This window comes from Oryza sativa, chromosome 1 (genome assembly GCF_034140825.1).
Source record: "Oryza sativa Japonica Group chromosome 1, ASM3414082v1".
In the NCBI taxonomy this organism is placed as follows: Eukaryota; Viridiplantae; Streptophyta; class Magnoliopsida; order Poales; family Poaceae; genus Oryza; species Oryza sativa.
In genome coordinates, this window is record NC_089035.1 from 17,569,005 (window position 1) to 17,589,217 (window position 20,213).

At 45.4% G+C, this 20,213-nt stretch overlaps 1 protein-coding gene across 2 annotated transcripts; it reads left to right on the forward strand.

Annotated features, from left to right (window-relative positions):
- The first annotated feature begins 2,984 nt into the window (after positions 1-2,984).
- LOC4324537 (CRS2-associated factor 1, chloroplastic-like) lies at positions 2,985-6,788 on the forward strand. 2 transcript variants are annotated; one of them, XM_015766428.2, is made up of 6 exons: positions 3,009-3,772; positions 4,390-4,517; positions 4,780-4,816; positions 4,904-5,005; positions 5,389-5,516; positions 5,589-6,788. In XM_015766428.2, exons 1-6 carry the CDS (start codon positions 3,154-3,156, stop codon positions 6,591-6,593), a joined length of 2,019 nt encoding a protein of 672 aa, XP_015621914.1. In that variant the 5' UTR covers positions 3,009-3,153; the 3' UTR covers positions 6,594-6,788. The 2 variants fall into 2 exon arrangements, with proteins under 2 accessions (NP_001415065.1, XP_015621914.1); NM_001428136.1 differs by having other exon boundaries at positions 2,985-3,772; positions 4,780-5,005; positions 5,589-6,786.
- The last annotated feature ends 13,425 nt before the right edge of the window (positions 6,789-20,213 follow it).

Consider the following 20,213-nt stretch of genomic DNA (forward strand, 5'->3'; position numbering starts at 1 on the left):
GCTCCTTGGATGCTTGGAGCATCTCCACACTCCCAAGGCACCTCTCCACCTATAAATACCCCTCCTCTCATTCATTCCCTCACACACCTCAAGAAGAAGATCAAGAGCTCTCTCAAGTATTGTTTAGTAGTTCTAGTGCTAGTGGAGTAGGAAATAGAATAATCTTCATAGTCCTCGAGTCTTTAGGAGATTTCGGGTATGGCTTTAATAGCTTTCCTCTCTTCTTTTGTAAGACTTATTGAATTAATAGCATATTCTTCTTTATACAAGTTCAGTATTTTATTCCATTCATATTACTTGAGTGCCGACTTTACTTTATACTTGAATCAATATAGTCGTGTAACTAGCTTTCCAAATAGGTGTATTGGTGTGGGTTTAGTGTCCGATTATTCGGTTGCTCTGTGTCGGTTGCAAGGATGTAGAGTAGTATTTAGTAATGTAAGCGCAGTGCTTAGATTATTAGATACCATTAATTGGGGTTATATACTGCGGATGAGAGGTGGGCCGCTGATGGTGACAGCTCAGTACGGGTATTCCTCCGCGCCGGTATATAATCCTAAGTTAATTCCCTAGGGAGGGTACTCCTCCGTATTTAGCCCCAGTTGTATGGTCATGACGGCTGTCGTAATGAACTCGGCAGTAAGGGGTGGCTTCTCGAAACACCAAGAGAACACTGGGTACGGGGTATTGGTTGCATGACTGTATAATAGCAAGTATAGACTAAAAATGTATGTATACTAGAAGTACATGAATGATACTTTTCTTATTCTTTCACCACTTAGCTTAGACTATATTTTAGAGAGAGTAGTTGTTAGTTCTTTCTTCTGTGTGTCACCCTACCCTTTGAACTGACTTTGATGTATATAAGTAACGTATAAACTATTAGCATAGTACTCTCTTATCATATCTTCCCTTGGGATAAAATAAATACGATACCTTGGAATACTCTCAGGTGAAATGCTACAATGGTATATCCGTGCGCTTGCGGATCACATCTGTAACCATAATATACCATGAGTATTTCTAGTGCTATTGCTGGGAATTATATTTCCAGTAGTGTCGCTAAGAAATACCAACAGAGCCCACGTATGTAGCCAACGAGCCCAAGTGAAGTGGCTAAGCCCATGAAGGAAAAATGCAAATAGCCCTGTAGCATCTAGTCCTTTACTCATTTACTTGTCTGATGTCTCCAACTCTGGATCGAATCAATTGATTCCTTCTCTTCTCGTTCACCTAGTGACGCTGCTTCCTTGTTCTCGTTCCCCTCTTGCCGATTCTCTCATCTCGCGTTGCCATTGATTATCATATCTTCTCGTAGTGCCGTTCTAGGCCCCCAACCATCGACGCCTACCCTATTCAGATTCTCCTCGCCGTCTCCTTCACCGGCTTTGCCTCGCGGCACTCGACCTCTGCCACTCAACCTCTGCTTCGCCGGTTGAAGCACTGCCACACCACGCCATCATATCCCCTCTGTCGGATATTCCTCGTGTGCTTTTTCCTCGTTGACCTAGCTAGCCTGTTGCCAGTAGCCTTCACTGGGCAACAAAGTCGTGGAGGTCGCGGTACCCCACCTCGTCGCCCCACGCAGCAGTCATGGCTCCACCTCGTCACCTCACTAGCTTGGCTCACGAGCCAAACGTGCTAGCTCGAGCTTGCAGGCAAGCCGAGCCGAGATGGGGTTCTAGCTCGTTAGGATAACGAGCCAAGCTAGCTCGTTATAGCTCGTTATCCTAACGAGCTAGACTGAGCCGAGCTGAGCCGAGCCAGCTCGATGTCCATCCCTAAAAAGGAGGGGGTGAAACCTGAGGTGGGTATGTTTGGTTAGGGAGGGTTATATAAAGGGTTTTTTCATGATTTCCCCCTTTGCAGTATCGCGGTGGTACTTTGGGGCATGGTAACATATGTAGAATCGTGTCTTGTGAGTAAAGTTGTACTCCTCTGATCAGAGTTAAAACTATTCGAATAGCCGAGCCTGCGGTTATTGGGCGGTCAACCAGCTCACCGTGATTAGTCTCATTCTAGTTAATATGACATAATTAACTGGTGTAGTTAAGGTGGTTTGGTTGGGACTATTGCAACGTGGTTTAGCGTTGAGCAGTGATTTTTAATATTGCTTAATTATAATTATTGTTTTATTGTATTCACTTTATGATTTATAAATGCTGCTTTTGTTGCAAATATCCTATAGCCTATCCTTTGTGAATATCTTGCATCATACCTTGTTCCGGACATTGAGGATCCCTGTGGGTTATGAAGGAAGCAACGTGTTTTGGTCGTGAAGATTAAGTTTAGATTATTTGTTTATTTCTATAGCATTTGTAAAAATTATTTATTATTTTTGTAAGACGTGGATTTGTTTATCAAATTATCGTTTGTGTACTCTAGCTGGTCCTGGACAGAGATTTTATTACACATTCTACTTGGAGTTCAGGTAGGGAATTTCTGGGCATGACATTAGCTGAGAAGGAATTACTGGCGGCTAGCTTGCCATCGGCTGTGTGGCCGATGGCTGTGAACTTTTGGAAATTTTCATTGTCTTGAACAATTGAGCCAGCCGTGGCGACTGTTATCCCTAATTTTGCGGACTTGCTCTGATTTTGGGAAATGGAAAGAGGAGATCAAGTGGATAAATAACTCTCAACCAATTTTAGGAGATAAAAAAAGGCTCAACTGGATTTTGATATAAGGGCACACAAGAATTGTCATACAAGGATTGTCTTTCAAAGGTTCTAGACGCTGAGTGAGGCAGCCGGCCGTGCTAGCTTGGTCTACGACTCTATTTGTGGACGGGATAGAAGAGCGGCAGGCCGAGCGAAAAAAGGTAGGAATAGACTGTGCTAGGACTGAAAAGGAAAAACTTAATGGGCTTTTGGCTCAAAACCAAGAAAAAATTTTGATTAACTTTTTCATTATAGTGTATAGCAATCATAATATTTCAAGTTATTGCTCAGTTTATAATAGGTGTTGTTTCACTATGAAAAATACATTTACCCGTTGCAATTTTTTTCAGAGCGTGTACATTCCCGTGTTTGTCTGCTCCGGCTCCACCCGAACTCCGGCGCCCAATCCGCCGGCCTCGACGCCGGTTCGATACCCCCGATGTTATCCTGTGGGCGGAGGACCTAATCCTATCTATCCTGTTCCCCAACACCCATGGCAACTAGCCACCTCACCTCTCGCTCCCTCCTCGTCCAAGCCCAGTACCCCATCTCACGGCTCCCATCCAACCTCCGCCTCTCCCTCTCCCACCACAAGCAACCAGCCGCCGTCGCCAAGCGCCGCCGAGCCCCCGCCCCCTCCCACCCGGCCTTCTCTTCGGTCATCCGCGGCCGTCCCAAGAAAGTCCCCATCCCGGAAAACGGCGAGCCAGCCGCCGGTGTCCGCGTCACTGAACGTGGCCTGGCCTATCATCTTGACGGCGCGCCCTTCGAGTTCCAGTACAGTTACACAGAGACGCCGCGCGCGCGCCCCGTCGCGCTCCGCGAGGCCCCGTTCCTGCCGTTCGGGCCTGAGGTAACGCCGCGCCCATGGACCGGGAGGAAGCCGCTCCCCAAGAGCCGCAAGGAACTGCCTGAGTTCGACTCCTTCATGCTCCCGCCGCCGGGCAAGAAGGGGGTGAAGCCCGTGCAGTCGCCGGGGCCATTCCTTGCCGGCACGGAGCCGAGGTACCAAGCGGCGTCCAGGGAGGAGGTCCTCGGGGAGCCTCTCACAAAGGAGGAGGTCGACGAGCTCGTCAAGGCGACCCTCAAGACCAAGCGGCAGCTTAATATCGGTGAGTTGCATCTGATGCAGCATCACTCAATTGTACACATGGAACATCAACTAATTCGACAGATAAATGTCTGCAAGATTTGTTTCCCCCTTGGGCTCTGGTACCCTGTTATGTCTGTCTGTGTTCTTTTGTTTTCTTTCCTATAAAAGACTCGTGCTCTATGTGTTTTGGCTTTCTTTACAAAGCCAGATCAATAATAAATATTGAGTAAATTTCACAAAACTACAGGTATTTTTGCACAATTTATCAGAAAACTACAGATTTAAGAGCTTTCGCAAAACTACAGATTTAGTATGTCCGTTTATTGTACAATCTATCACAAAACTACAGATTTAAGAACTTGTTTCACAAAACTATAGATTTAGTGTATTCGTTTATCACAAAACTACATATTTAGTGTCTTCATTTATCACAAAACGATAAATCTAGTGTCTCCATTATCACAAAACTACAGGTTTTAACAAGGAAGGGGATGGAGAAAGAAAAATAAGTATATTTTGTTATTATACTCACCGATCACCGTGACATTTATCTCTTGAGTTTAGTTCTTATCATGTAGCCGCTTTGTCAGCCCTTTCTTGTATTCCTAGTCAGTCTCTCATTGCCAACTTTTGCAGGTAGAGATGGTCTAACACACAATATGTTGGAGAACATTCATTCGCATTGGAAGAGGAAGAGAGTGTGCAAGATAAAATGCAAAGGTGTATGCACGGTTGATATGGATAATGTCTGCCAGCAGCTAGAGGTCAAATTTTGCTACTTACCTCAGAATTCTTAAAATGCATACGGTGTACTACTCAGTTAAATTGGTGACTGTTTTATTTTTTTTTTCTTTATGGACCAATGTTCTAGTAACTCATCTGAAACTAATAGAATTTAGAAGTTGTCTTAGCTCTGGTTATTCATTAGTGAACTCCTTTCTGCTTGAACTTCTGTTTTCCATTTCCATATCTGGGAGCACCTTATCTGTGACTCTTCCCTGATTACTTCATATCATACATGAGCAGGAGAAAGTTGGAGGAAAAGTAATTCATCATCAGGGTGGTGTGATATTTCTCTTTCGTGGTAGAAACTACAATTACAGAACTCGCCCAATCTATCCACTTATGCTTTGGAAACCTGCTGCACCAGTGTACCCCCGCTTGGTTAAAAAGATCCCAGACGGCTTAACTCCAGATGAGGCAGAAGATATGCGCAAGAGAGGACGTCAGTTACCACCAATTTGCAAACTCGGTAAGTCTCTTTGTTTCCATGTAGTTGACTCCTTTAACTGCCTTTCAAATTGTGGAATCTGCAAATTTCATAGTTAAAAGAATGAAAAATATATGCGCTAGTTGCCAAAGTTTATTTTTGAAAATATTAGTGCCTTTGCAGCCAAGAGTAATGTCCAAAATAGGAAGTACCTGAGGGAGGTTGATGTCGAACATGAAACTACTACTTTTATTTGTCAGAAACACTTGAAATGTGGAATTACAGTTGAACCAATGCTGCTTCTTTTGCTGAGTGTGGTACATATTGTCTATCCACATTAGCCCATCTTCTTGCATAGCACTGTTCCATGTTTGTGCAGTTTGTTGTCATTGTTTACATTCCATTTTTTTTAAAAATTTTTAAAGGAAAAAATGGTGTTTATCTTAACCTCGTGAAGCAAGTTCGAGAAGCATTTGAAGCATGTGATCTTGTCCGGGTTGATTGCTCAGGTCTTAATAAAAGTGATTGCAGAAAGATAGGAGCTAAACTTAAGGTTTGGTAAATGCTCAGAATATTATATCGTTATGTTATTTTGTTCAAAACATGATTAATTCTACCTTTGCAGGATCTAGTTCCCTGTACCTTACTGTCTTTTGAGTTTGAACATATACTGATGTGGAGAGGAAATGATTGGAAATCATCCCTTCCTCCATTAGAAGAAAATGATTTTAAAGTGGCGAGCGACCAAATTTTGAATAGCAAAGAAGCAGGTTCTGGAAGTGCTCTGACCCCAATTGAGCTGGTCAACAATGCCACGTCTCTCAAGAAATGCAACTTGATTGAAGGTGCAGAAAAATTGGAAGATTCCATGAAGTCTAGTTTTGAAAATGGTATGATTTTGGGTTCTGCATGTGGAAACCCTGGAGTATGCAACTCTGAAGGTATAGATGGAACTGAGTCCTCAGCTGATGCTCCAATTGAATTTTCTCCTTCAAATTCAGCAAGGGATTTAGATCCATCTCAAACATCAACATTGTATTGCCAAAGCTCCCTATTGGACAAGAGTGAAAATGGAGAGCTCATTGAGATGTACCCTGACAGATGTGGAAACTCGGAACAATCTCCAGATGTACCAGAAGCTTTAACTTGTCTAATGGGCAGCAGTGATGAGATTCATGAATTGGAAACTATGAGGAGAAACTGCAAACATTTAAACGGCAGCGATGGTGTTAACAGTGATTCCATAGTCCCTTCCTACATGGAAGGAATTTTACTCCTTTTCAAACAAGCCATTGACAGTGGCATGGCACTCGTGCTGAATGAAAATGAGTTTGCTGATGCCAATTATGTGTATCAAAAGTCTGTTGCTTTTACAAAGACGGCTCCACGATACCTGGTACTCCGGCATACACCAAGGAAGTCCCATGGTACCCAGAAGACTGAGCCAGCCAAGAATGTAAGGATAAATAAGCATCTTGAAGAACATAAAGTATCTGATCATGTCAAAAAGAAAGAAATTGTCATGGGAGGATCAAGAATGCAGAGAAATGATCACGCACGAGAATTTCTATCAGATGTTGTTCCACAGGGTACCTTAAGAGTAGATGAACTTGCTAAATTACTGGCTTAAAGGTGATCGGTCCTTTATTAACCGAAGGTGTGTTGCGTTATCAACCTTGAATTAACGTGCAAAGTATATACATGTACATTGATATGGGACGTATAAAACTTTTCGTCAATTTGGTCATGCTGTGTAACTGATCACGCTTTCTGCATTGAAATGTTGGAATGTAATAATATGGAACGGCGAAGCATTTTCAGACAATGAGCTCTACCTATAGTGTGATCATCTAGGTTGTGTCCGTTAGCTATGGTTGGGAACCTTCCCACCTAGCACGCAAAACGGATCAATTCATTAGTGCATGATTAATCAAGTATTTTAAAATATTTAAAAAATGGATTAATGTAAATTTTTAACCAACTTTTTTATAGAAACTTTTTCTAAAAAACACACCATTTAACAGTTTAGATGTGCATGTGAGGAAAATGAGGACTTGAAGTTGGTAAAGTGTTCGAAATAACCCTTTTCAAACCATTGATCCTAAGCATATGCCTGGAAGTTGAAGTAAGATTTTATAGATGTAGCTTACTGTAAAATCAAGAAGTTGATTTAGATTTTGTGATGAAAATATTGGTTGTTTGCTGATGAAATTTTGGAGATTTATAGACGATTGATTTTGTGAAGTGAGAGTGTTCGGTTGACCCTGGCGATCAGACCAGCCAAACCAATGGTCTGACCGGTGGGATCTTGACCGTTGTCGGTTTCAGGTTGTCTTATTGGATATGGATGTTTCCTTTAGGGATTTGACTTTAAGATGATTTCTATGCATATGGATATTGTTGTTATACTAATATGAGTCAAGTTGGGACGAACTTGTGCTCGGAATATGGTTTCTTGGTTGTTTTACATGTGCAGGTGTTGCTTGAGGCCTCGGGAGAGTATTGCTGGTGATAGATTGGAGTTAACTTGGGAGAAGTTGATGTCTAGGTATCAACAGATTATAGGATCAAGATGTCGATTAGAGGGGGGGTGGTGAATAGACGATTTAAAAATGAATGGCACCTAATCAAAACTAACCTAAGTTGCTAGGCTTAGTGAGGGTTAAGTCTAATTAAGCAACTAAGTTATATTTTACAAACCTAGGGTGATAGTGGCTTAAGTATATCTCTAAGAAAGTAAATCACACTCCTAAGTTAAGTTTAGCAATCCTAGAGTGATATGATCTCAAGTATGTCTCTAGGAATGTAAATTGCACAACTGTAAATGCGACAAATAAATGAGACAAGGAGACAAAAGATTTTTTACCGAGGTTCGGAAATTCGCCGATTTCCTACTCCCTGTTGAGGCGAGCCCAACTCCACCGCTCAACTAGTATTAGGTTTACTAACTTTTTGCAGAGAATGATTATGAAGTAGAGGAGAATCGACATCAACTCGGACGATAAATCAATCGGACGATGTCGAGAACCAGACTTGTGTGTGAATAGGCCAAGAACTCAGAATTGACACGATGAATTAGGCCAAAATTCACAAGTCTGCGGAGTGGAGCAATAGAGGAGGCCACCAGCCGAAACTGGGCTGGATTGGCTAGCCCCAGGTTCGGCCGAACCAATCCTGGCACCGTTGGATCCAGGTTTTGGCATGGACGTCCAGGATTGCATCCCAATGACGGTTGGAGGGCACTTCGGACAATTCCCCTTCCACAACCGTCATAACCACCTCTGTATAAGGAGCTCACTCTCTTCACTTCAACACACACCTCAAGCAATAGCTCTCTCATTCCTCCCAAGTTTAGTTTAGTAGTATCTAGCTGGTGTAATAGAAATAGAATATGAGTCAGGAGTCCGGAAGCCTTCAGAAGAGTTCGGGTATGGCTCTAGCAGCTTTCCTTTCCTCTTTTGTAAGATTTGTACTTTTATTAGAATACTCTTCTATATATATTTATGGTATTGAAATACTTTCCGAGTATATGAGTAACTATTATACATTATGTTCTTGTTATACTGAATATAAGGCTAACTTATCTGGGAGATGCTTTGGTGCGGGTATAGTGTTTGCTTATGCAATTACTCTATGTCATGATGATGATATTATAGTAGTATCTAGTAGTTTAGACGTGGTGTCTAGATTACGAGATATCATTATTTGGGGTTATATATTGCGGATGAGAGGTGGGCCACTGATGGTGACAGCTCAGTACGGGTATTCCTCTGCGCCTATATATAATCCTAAGTTAATTTCCTGGGGAGGGTATTCCTCCGTATTTAACCCTGGTTGGATGGTCATGACAGGCTGCCGTAAGGAACTCGGCAGTCAAGCGTGGCTTCTCGAAGTACCAGGAGGGTATCGGATAGAGGGTATTAGCTAGTATATCAGTTAACTAGAATGTATGTATACTATGTATATTAGAAGTATAGGAATAGATTTCTTTTCTCTTTTTTTTTCCACCTAGCTTAGATAAATTATTACCGAGGATGAGTAGAAATGCTTGTGTGTCACTCTACCCTTGGATTATCTTAACCCCTGCTTAGAATATGATTATCACAAGTAATATATAAATTATTAGTTGAGTTCTCTCTACATGATCTTCCACGGGATAAAATAAATACGATACCCTTGAAATACTCTCGGGTAAAATGCTACAATGGTATATCCGTGCGCTTGCGGATGAACTCTGTAACCATAATATACCAGGAGTGTTTCGGCGCCATTGCTGGGAATTATATTTCTAGTAATGTCGTTAAGAAATACCAACACCGGCCCACGGAGAGGATTACCCAAGCCTCGATCACTAGGGGTAGTTCTTCCTTCACTCCGAAGGTGGTGAACTCCAAACCACTCACAACCAGCGTCGGCCTTCCTCCGCAATCTTCTCGGAGAGGTCACCGGGCAACTACTCCACAAGCCGTCTAAGAGGCGGCAACCTCCATGAGTAACAAGCAATGACGCGGCTCGGAGATAGCTCTACAATGGAAGCAATGCACTTGACTCTTGGCTAGAACAACCTTCAACCACTACAACGGATGAACACAAGCTCAAATGAGTGTGGGAGAGGTGCAAGGGGTGTATACAATTGAAGTGGATGCCAAGAGAGTCTCCTTGCTGCTGGTGGGGGAGTATTTATACTCCCACCCACCAAAACTAGCCGTTGGGGGGTGAAATCCCCCAACTCTGTGTACTGCCAGTCTGACCGGAGTTGTGTGGCCGGTCAGACCGTGCTACTCTGCAACGGCTAGTTTTCTAGTTGTTGTAGGGCTGTCATTGGGCCCCATCGGCCTGGCCGGTCAGACCGCAGTTGGGTGGTAGACCGGCCTCGGCTCGGTCAGACCGCCCCTAGCTCGGTCTGACCGAATGCGGCTCTGGCGGCTCTGGATCGCCACCCCGAGAGCCACAGGGAGAGGTTCCCTAGGCCGGTCAGACCGGGGTTCACCCGCCGGTCAGACCGGCTGACCTACGCCGGTCAGACCGCCACTAGGTGGTCGGTCTGACCGGCCCTGGTCACACAGCAGGCACAACAGGATAATGAGAGCAAGCCAAATCTAAATGCATAATGACCTAATGTGGAAATTTAAATCATCTCTTTGCTAGGTCATTACCCCTCTTAATAGTACGGCAAAGCTATAAATAAACTAGCACAGTTTGATTGCCCAATACCTCGATCAATTTAGAATTCAACTACTAGTTTACCGTCATCTATACTTTGCTTTGCGCCATCAATTTTTAGTCCATCGATAATCAACCATGCGCACACATGATGTGTACCTAACTCAAAACACATAACTCGATAGAACGGTTAGTCCACAATTAGCGCTTGTCATTAATTACCAAAACTAACAACGGGGGCCTAGATGCTTCAATCTCCCCTTATTTGGTAATTGATGACAAACACTTCAAACATATATAATCAAATATAAAGCACATGGATATATTTTTCAATGTATAGAAAATACTCCCCCTAAACATGTGCATATCAATCTCAAAGAACAAATTTGGAACAAATGCACATTTCAACATAGTTCAACACAAATACAACATATGATGTGAACTTCACATATAGATCAATCAATTGCATAGGATGGTCACAAATATATCAAAATCACATCCACCATCCATCATTGCACAAGTTCACATCAATAAACCATCCAAATCATAAAAGTTCATCCATAGATCATCCAAGTCACAAATTATCCAAAGAGGGCTCACAAATAATAACCTAGGCTATTACATGACCACGGAGGGCCCAAATCTCACAAGAGAGTTCAACAAACGATAAAAACACACAAGATAGATAATATAGCCCATTACATATAGATATAGCCCTCCCAACTTAGCCTAATAGATATGAGGACTAACCTCACTACTTCTAGTCCCAACCCACCTAAGATAGATGAATTTCTTCTCCCCCTTTGGCATCAAGGACCAAAAAGCTTCATTCTTGAGGAATAGAGGGAGGATGGGGTATAGGATAGTGAGACGAAGAGGAAGAAGGGTCACGGCAACGAGAATACACATAGGCATGTGTGTTTTCCATGGTAGTCATACGCCGGTCCAAAGAAGTGACTTGAGAGGATATCCTGGCAACCTCAGAACGAATGCCCCTCGCATCCTCATGCATTGCCTCAGCCCTCATGCTCGGTAGTTAGCCTTTGAATGCTTTCACTTAAGCTATTTATAGCCCCAAGCACCGAGTTGAAATAGTCCTGAGGAGGCATGCCAAAGTATGCATAAGGAGGAGTGAAGTACTCATTGATACCTTGAGGAGGAGGAGGTGCTGAGCTTGAGATTGCCCCAGGGTGGAAAGAAGGTTGCCTCATCCTAGGAGTATGGGGAGTGCCAAGCTGAAGACGAGGCTTATATTGCTTATGCTTCTTTAGATTGTTTCCAACACTCCCAAGCTGAGCTTGAATCTACCTCATAATGTAGGGCGCATGGTAAATTCATTGACTAAACGTGCCCTTGGATATTGCAATCTCTTGCATTATGAGGTTCACCACATCAAACTGACGACCCTGCATGATGGCATCTATCACATGCCAAGCCACCCCCTTAATATCATCATTATTCCCACATCGAGGGAGAATGGTGGCTCTCACAATCCTGTTCACCACACTACGAATAGTCATCAACCCTGCAACTTTCCCATGGGTGTGTCGCCTTCCATCTTCATAGAACTGTGAAAGATAATCAATGGAGAGCGGGTTGTGAGTATGCTCCTCATGCAGATCATCACCAAAGTCAAAGCGGATGTTGAGTAACCTCCGGAACTGCCTCCTAGAGATAGAGTACTGGAGGGTGTGTGACATCCACTTCATCTCACTACAATCACCGGCAACCCACGTTGTGGCATAAAATTGGCGGATGAGCTCCTCATCATAGTCTTGTGCCATAATGACTATGCAATCTATCCCCACAGCCCTGAAAAGGGCTTGCAAGCTTGTAAACTCTAGAGTCTCATTTATGTTCCGCCATGAAATCCACTTGTGCTTTGCAAAAGCCCTGCTCCTGTAGAGCTGCTCATAAATAGTCTTCTGGAAGGCCGTGTGAAAACGGGGATCAGTGGTGTCTCTAGGCCTCTTGAACTGATCATGATGCCTTAGGATGGTGTACTGAGCGGAGTTCCTGATGTTAACCACAAACTGAACAGAAGGATCAATTTCCATCTCATTTCCTTCTTCCTCATCCTCCCCACTGCCACTGTCATCACCATCTCCACTTTCCTCTTCACCCTCTTCCCGTCCCTCATTCACATCTTGCTCTTCTTCCTCACTTGCTCATATTCCTCTCCGCTCGACTCCTCATGCTCGCACTCGGGCTCTTGCACGGCCGCTTGATGACCATGGCGAGTGCGGGGAGGCATTGCTGAATCCAAAGAGCAATAAAGGAATATGAGCAACAAATTTAGAAAACACTCGGTTAGGCGGAAAGAAATTTTGCACTGCCGGTCAGGGGCGGTCAGACCGGTGGCCAATGGCCGGTCAGACCGCCCGTAGGGCTGACCAGACCGCCACTAACAAGTCCAAGCAAAAACTCTTTCACCACAACACAAATGATTCTAAATAGGCTAGGATAATTTTGCACAGGGTAAGATCGTGAATCAACAAGGATACGGTCTATTTCATCAAGATTGGAACAATGAGGGAAACTACCCTTAACCCTATTTGAGAGTAAGCACAAAAGGGAGAGTGATTTACCGGTTGAAAGGAGATGGTTTGCACGAAGAACAACCCACTAATTTGTGCAAATCCATAAGCACTTCTTCCTTCACCTAGAGTTCCAATCCATGGATCAAAAACTCAATAAAAAAACAAAAGAATCCATGGAATAGAGAGCGGAAGAGCAGGAGATTCACTTACGGTGTAACCGGAGTGAAATCCACGGTCAAACCGAGGGGATTTGGTGGAGGAGAGTGGCTAGGGTTTGAGAGAGGAGAGAGAGATGAGTTTTTCGAGTTGGGGATGAGTGGGGAAGAGAAGAGAAGGGGTAGGTGCAGGATGGAGAAGAAGAAGAAGGGCAAAACTACCTGGGCCCACCTCAGCCGGTCAGACCGGCCCTATGTGGTCGGTCAGACCGCCTCACCTGGTGTCACGTCTAGAAATTTAGCCCATATTTCCAGACTATTTTGTGTATTAAATCCCTGTCCAGGACCAGGACCAGCTAGGGTACACAAAACAATAAATTAATATACAGACCCAAATGTAAATAAAGCGTAAAATACTTACAGAAGAGGCACTTAGTCCTCACACCGAAAGAGAACGACAGCAGCAGAAAAGGCGATCCTAGCGGGGCTTCAGCTCCACTCCACAGGCAAAACTGAACTAGGGTTTGAGCCTTGGTCCTCTAACTTCATCTTCAACTCAGAAGCACTACACTTCTGAAAAGGGGGAACAACAGCAAGACTGAGTACAACCACCGTACTCAGCAAGCCACACCATTGATGCAGACGTGCAAGGGGATTCAAAAATGGCTTGTGGCTATTTGCATAAAGGCAGTTGTAAAACATTTTGTTGAGCAAAACAGTAAAACTGCTGATTAATTAAGGTAACATTAAATCTCTATTGATCAACACTACACCACGTTGAACAGGCCCAACCAACCCATCTGAACTACAGTGCATTGGGTCGATTTATTAAGTGTGAGACTAATCACGGTGAATCTGGTCGACCGCCCATAACCGTGGGCACAGCTATTCAAATAGTTTTACTCTGATCAGAGGTGTACAACTTTACCCACAAGACACAGCCCCACAACACGTTCCCGTGCGCCGACATGCCACCATGACATACTGGAAAGAGGCCGTGATAGGACCCTTCGCATAACCCCCTCTAACCAATCGCACCACACCTCAGGTTTCACCTCCACTCCTCGCAAGGCATCGGGCAGTCCCCTCTCGTGCCTAGGTGAATCCGGAAGCGACAAAGGCCGTTGCAGGGCCCATCCCGCTCCATCATGCCCACCCTTGCCTGGATACGTCGGCTAGAGGAAAGCTACACTACAAACCCAGCCGTTGCCCACGCTGGCTTGTGGTAAGTACGATAAGTTCTTCCAGGGCATCCCGCGAACCAGTCCTTAATTGCCATGGGTGTGACTAGCAAAACCATGCACCCACAGCCCACCATTCAGTCGCATTTTAGTTGGATAATTACGACCAATGAAACATGGCCAGGTGTCTCGAGCACGCAGCTCGTTCTGATGCTAAAAAGGTCTAATACTTCAATTATCCCATCAACTGAGCTAGTGGTAATTAAGCATGGCTAAGCATATAGTTCTAGCTGGGTCACATAAGTAACAAGAGCTAGTCGATTTATCACCCAAGGTTGACAAAGGACAAATATCAAGTAAACATGGCACAAGTGAGCAGATAGGTAAACCCGATTCCCATGTAATTGGCAAAACATGCATATTTATTTGCAAACAGTAAAACATTTGTAAAGTAGGCTCAACATGCTCAAGGGGAATGTGTGACTTGTTTTGCTTCTTCACTTGGATCTTCCGAACTCTTATCCTTGCGATCGCGATCTTCCGAAACGGCATAATCTACGTGCTGGCATGCAAAATGAGGAAAAACTCTAATAAAAACCAAGGAAACGGTACATAAAGAGTAAACAAACATGTGGATCTCAGTTTTAGATGAATTTTGCAAGTTGAATGGCCCAATTTGGAGTTCGAATGAATTATATATGAATTTTAGAAGTTTTGAGCCATTTAAATGGATTTCTATAATTATTATTGATTTATTACGCAATTAATGATTATTTTTCACAAGGAAAAGGGGGTTGCTGACGTCAGCAAGGGGTGAGGCGTGGACCGCGTCCACAAAGGGGTGGACCCACACGTCAGCGGCACAAGGGCGCCGGTCCACCGTGGACCGGGACCACCGAGGCGGTCCACCACCGGTCCACGGGAATCGACGGCCCGGATCGGCCCAAGCCGATCGGGCGGCCACGGGCGGCGCAACAAGGACACAGGCACGGCATGAAGCTGGCCCGGGCGAGCCATGGCACGGCAGCGGCACGGCCACCGGCGGCAACAGCCGACGACGCCGAACAGTGGCGAGCGGCCGGAAGACGGCGGCGTTCACGGGCAGCGGCAATGCAAACGGAAGGGAAGGGGAGCGGGAGGAGGGGCTCACCGAGCGTGTGGGCCGACGAGGCGGAGCCGGAGGTGGCCAGCGATGGGAAGAGGCGACGGTGCTCCTCAAGGAGGCGAAGCGGACGGTGCTCCGGCGGCCTTCCGCGAGCGGGAACTGGCGGACAGTGGCCGGAAGAACCTGGAGAAGAAGACAGGGGATTTAGGGAGCGAGGAGGAGGCACGACGCCGAGGGAAATGGCGGCCGAAAGCGGCAAGGATCAGCGAAGCTCACCTTGGACGGAGGAAAGCGGTCTCCCGTGATGATTCGTGAGGAGGGAGGGGTGGACGGGCAGTGCATGGTGACTGCGGTGCCGGGGAAGGCAACGACGCAGCGCGAGGTGGTCGGGAACGGCGTCGAGAGGCGGCCGGAGGCGGCTGCTATGGTGGCGGTTTGGGTGGTGTGGTAGAGTGACGGTTCTAGCGGCGGAATGGAGGAGCGGAGGGGATGCCGGGGTACGAGACGACGCAGTGAAGCCGTCGGTGGCGGTTGCACGGAGCGGTGTCGGCCTGCTGGAGGGCGTCGACGGGCGGCGGAGCTCGGGCCCGCGCTGCGGCGGTGTTTCGGAGGCGGAGAGGGTAAAAGGAGTAGGGGCCGGGGTGCGGCACGGCACGGCGATGCCAATGGTGGTGGCGGCACAGCGTGGCGGCGTGCGGCTAGAAGCATGGCGGCGAGCGGCGGAGCTCGGGCTCGCGTGGGAAGTGCGGGAGAAGGCACGACGGGCTCGGGAAAGTTGGGGAAATGAGCGAGGGGAGTGCGGGAAGGAGTTTTATGGGTGCGGGACAGCGGGAGGGGGCCGGGGCGATGCGGATTCGGGGCAGCAACCACCGGCGGCGTGGGGTGGTGACGTGGGCACGTGGCGGGGCAAACCAGCGCAGTTTTCTTGGGGGAAAATTGGGGAAATGGTGGAGGAGGTGGGGGGGTGCAGTTCCACCACTTGGGCTTGAGCAGGAAGGGCTGGGTGGTGCGGATTTTGCGACGGAGTAGGCAGCAATGGCGGCCACGGGCGGTTACTGGCGAGGTGGCTGGAGGAACGGGGAGGAGCTGACAGGTGGGGCCTCGGGTCCACCTGTCGGCGAGGGAAGGAGAGAGGAGGCCGGGGGGCTTATGTGGACTTAGGGAGAGATGGGGAGCAAGCGGGCCGAGCGGCCCAAAGAGGAGAGGGGAGGGAGGCTGCCGGGCTGGAGGGCAAAGAAGGAGGGAGAGGGATTGGGCCGAGGGCGGCCCAAAAGGAAGGAGAGGGAATTTTCTTTTTTTTCTTTTTATTTAATTGTTTAAATGAACTTTGTGACTTTAAAATTATTTCTTGAGCTCCGAAAATTCGTGGAAAAATCCGGAGAGTACTTTAGGGCACAGAGAATATTGCAAAATATTTCTGGCCAATGATTTTTATGGGAAAATTTTAAGTCTACCATTATTTCACTTGATTAAATTGCTTTAACTTTTATTTAATTTATAGAAAATGATTTATTAATTGATTTTTAATCCCGAACGAAATCGAGGTGTTACAAATCTACCCCCCTTACAGGAATCAAGTCCTAAGATTCGGGTATGGTTAGAAAGAAAGCTGGGTGTAGGCGGTCTGATCGATCTGGCCGATCTGCACACTGCATTGATCCCTTTTGTTTTAAACTGACTGATGGACTGACCAACCAGCATAACTTAACTGAACTGACTGGCATCGACCATTCTATTCTTTTGCTCAAAACAACCGAACTGACTGGGATTCGACCCTGGAGTTCTATTGCTTCGCAAAACTTAATTGATTAGCTCTACTCGATCTGACCCTGACCTGAATCACGAGGGCTCATGGAACTTCCTGTCCCTGTACTGAACTGCTAGCATTATCACCTTTTGGTAACCTGAGAGCTCACCAAGCAGACTAGAAATTGGCAGATCTTTCATGAAATCTTGTATGTGAGCCTGCATGAATGACAGATTCTAACTTTACTTTGACCTGCTCCTGACTACCAGAACTATTCTAAGAGGCTGCTTGACCGGTCTTTCGTCTGAACTGCAACTGTACCTGATGTTACTTCTCTGATGTGAATTGTTGTCCTGGCCTCACGGGTGTATCTTAGAATTCAATCGGATGACTTGAGATCGGCATGACTCTATTGACACCTTGTAGCTGGCTTCTTCGAGTACTACCTAAATTGTTGTACTGGGTTGAATCTTTAAGGGAAATGGCGACGAGGTGAACCAAAATTCATCTCTGCGACCTACCCCCCTTACAGAGAGTAGTCATACTTTCGGGTGACCGGGAATAATTGAACTATTGTCCTTCAAGAACAATCGACACTTCTCGGATTTACGAATGGCCCTGACATTGAAAACAGAAAACTTCATCGATCAATCAAAATAAAGCAATGACGATGCACTTTCATCCAGGTCAAGGCTTGGAACTTAACCCTCAGTTGCTGATAGGAAATTCCACATAAAGAAATTCTCATTTAGCTCTTGATCTTACTAACTCTTGACTACTTCCCAATCAGTTCTACTGCTGGCATATTTAGCATGCTTCTGGCCTGACTTCGGTGTCATATGCTTGAACAGATTGCATAGTCGACATTCTTTGAAACACATACTGACCACTTAACAGATCAAACTCAAGAGTCCTTCTCATGACATAACATCACACGTCGATTATTCTTTTGCTGACTCTTCCTGTATTGATGAACTGTAAACCCTGCAACTGCTTTCCCAAAAATATTGTAATCTGCACGGCTGCCAGAAACTGACTTTGATGCTGTCGAGAGTTTCTGTTCTTTGATCATAACAACTTCGCTTTCATATCTTCGGTAAAGCTGATCTGTCGAAAAGAGGTTCTCTGCCACACACCCTGCTGACTACACATTTCTGAACCTGATTCTTGGATATTTCTTGCCCATGTATGGAACAATTTCTGCCAACTTCCGAGAAACATCATGAGGATTTCTAGAATTCGTAGTGGTTCCTTCGAACATATGGAGAACCATCCATGATTCATAATCGTACCACTAGGGTGTAATTGTTGCTTACCATTCTCTAACAGTTTCCAAGGGTAGAGAGTTCCCAAGATTCCTTGTATGATGTTACTTCTGAATTTTTTTTTCATTACTCCCTACACTTGAATACCCTTGATACTACCTTTAGAGAGATTTCATAGTGTCGAGCGCTATGGATCCAACCATTGTCACTTCCTTGGTTAATCCTTTCTTTACTCGCTCGCAAACAGGTTTTGGAGCACAACAAAAGTGCGATGAGTTAGAAGGGAAACTCTTGGTTTCTTGTAACTTGCAGATACACATGTTAACTTGCTTTTGCATACTCAAAGGTGAAAAGAAGAGAAACGCTTGACTCCTACTCTATTCAATATTCCCTTTTCAACTATATCACTGGATTGGAACTTCTATGCACAAGGAAGGTATTTGAACACCAAAGGCCTGTGCACAATTGTTGACTCTTGCTGACAGAACTGCTGATCAGTAGCACATTTACCCATTGTGATTCTGACATGGTTGACTTGTCCTTTTGTTGGTTACTAGCTGAAGCTCCCACAAGAACAAAACTTTGACTGATGACGTTCCTAAGACAAACATCAATCCTCTTGGTAGCTAAAAGGAACGAGACCTTCTCACTATCGGTGCAACTCTTCTGTTAATTTCTTGCGAGACCTCTGAATTGGAGCAGTATGAGATGCATGGCTGATGTTGACAACCACATTGAAGTCTGATGCTTGAGACATTGATTGCAGTCGCTGCTGAAGAATTGAGCCGTCTCTCCGTAGCTAAAGTAGATCACTGATTTCCTGGCTTCGTCTGCTCTGCTGGTGCTGATTCTGTAATCTTGAAGTGATTGCTAGAGAAACAATAGAGACCTTGTCAGTGCACTTAATGACAATTCATCATGATGGAAACTTTACACCCAAGTGACGGTTGGTAGTACTTCTCTTTCTAGGGTCTTTGGACTGGATCTGACCACTTCATACAGGAACTGATGTAACTTGAGGAGACAAAGGAGTTTTAACCATGTTGCTGACTTGATGAGACTGACGCTTTGGCGCTGAACAACCTTTTGAGAGATGATAGGTCTTCCAACAATTGGAAACAATGGTGGACTATCTTTCTTGGTCTCGAGAGTAGACCATTACTGAGGTGGTGTCCCGGCTCAAAACGATTGAGACACTTCTCACTTGATGGATCTTTGATGTGCACTCTTCCCGCTGTGCATGCTCCCAACTGAAACCAGAGTAGAGAACTCATAACCTTGGTGACAATGTTATTACTATCACTGTGGGTTGCCACTGCAGATGGAGCTAGGGGAAGAACGGAACTATTGCTACTGCTGTTACTGAGTGCCATAAGTTGACGAACAGGTTGCAAAGTTGTCTTTTGGTCTCTCATTGCCTTAGCTAGTACCAAACTCAATTGATTATCCTTGAGCACATGGTGCATTCCCTCACACAAGAATCGTGCATCCTTTCTCTGCCAAAGACTGGACTGCAGTGTACCATAGTTTTTGTAAGCAAGCTAACCTGGACATTTCTTCTCTCCTGGGCACAGTGCCCTATTGTCGGTCGTTTTGACAAATAAGTCCAATGGGTGATTGAACACTTTGTAAGAAACTGCCCTTGTACACCATAACCACCGTGGGTAGCACTTGCTGCTTCAGGGATCGATGGTGGCTTAGCTGTGCTGGTTTCCTCAGGACACGACTGTACACCGGCAGGGGTTGTAGGTGCTTCCATTGGACAACAATGGCGTTGACTCTGACTCCGACTCCGGGCTTGCACCTGAGCTTGTATCTATTGTTGGGGACACTGTCGTTGCATCTACTGCATTGGACTCTGCGGTGGCTGCATCAATCTATGACACATTGTTGGTAATTCTTACGGTCACAGATAAAATCCGCAAGCGCACGGATATACCGATGTAGCACTTCGCCTACGGAGTATTCCAATGGTATCGAATCCAAGGAAACGTGTGTGATCAGATCTTCCTCCGGTTAATCCAAGGACACCAAGCAAATGATAGGCCAGGATATACAGGATTTTCTAGTGAGAAACAGTGTCTAGGGAAAGCT

What these genes read in the sequence shown, in the direction of transcription:
- LOC4324537 (NM_001428136.1), top strand. Translation starts at nt 3,154, where the DNA reads ATGGCAACTAGCCACCTCACCTCTCGCTCCCTCCTCGTCCAAGCCCAG. An exon ending in CAAGCGGCAGCTTAATATCG is followed by an intron (nt 3,773 to 4,389) that starts GTGAGTTGCATC and finishes CAACTTTTGCAG; the next exon opens with GTAGAGATGGTCTAACACAC. An exon ending in AGATAGGAGCTAAACTTAAG is followed by an intron (nt 5,517 to 5,588) that starts GTTTGGTAAATG and finishes CTACCTTTGCAG; the next exon opens with GATCTAGTTCCCTGTACCTT.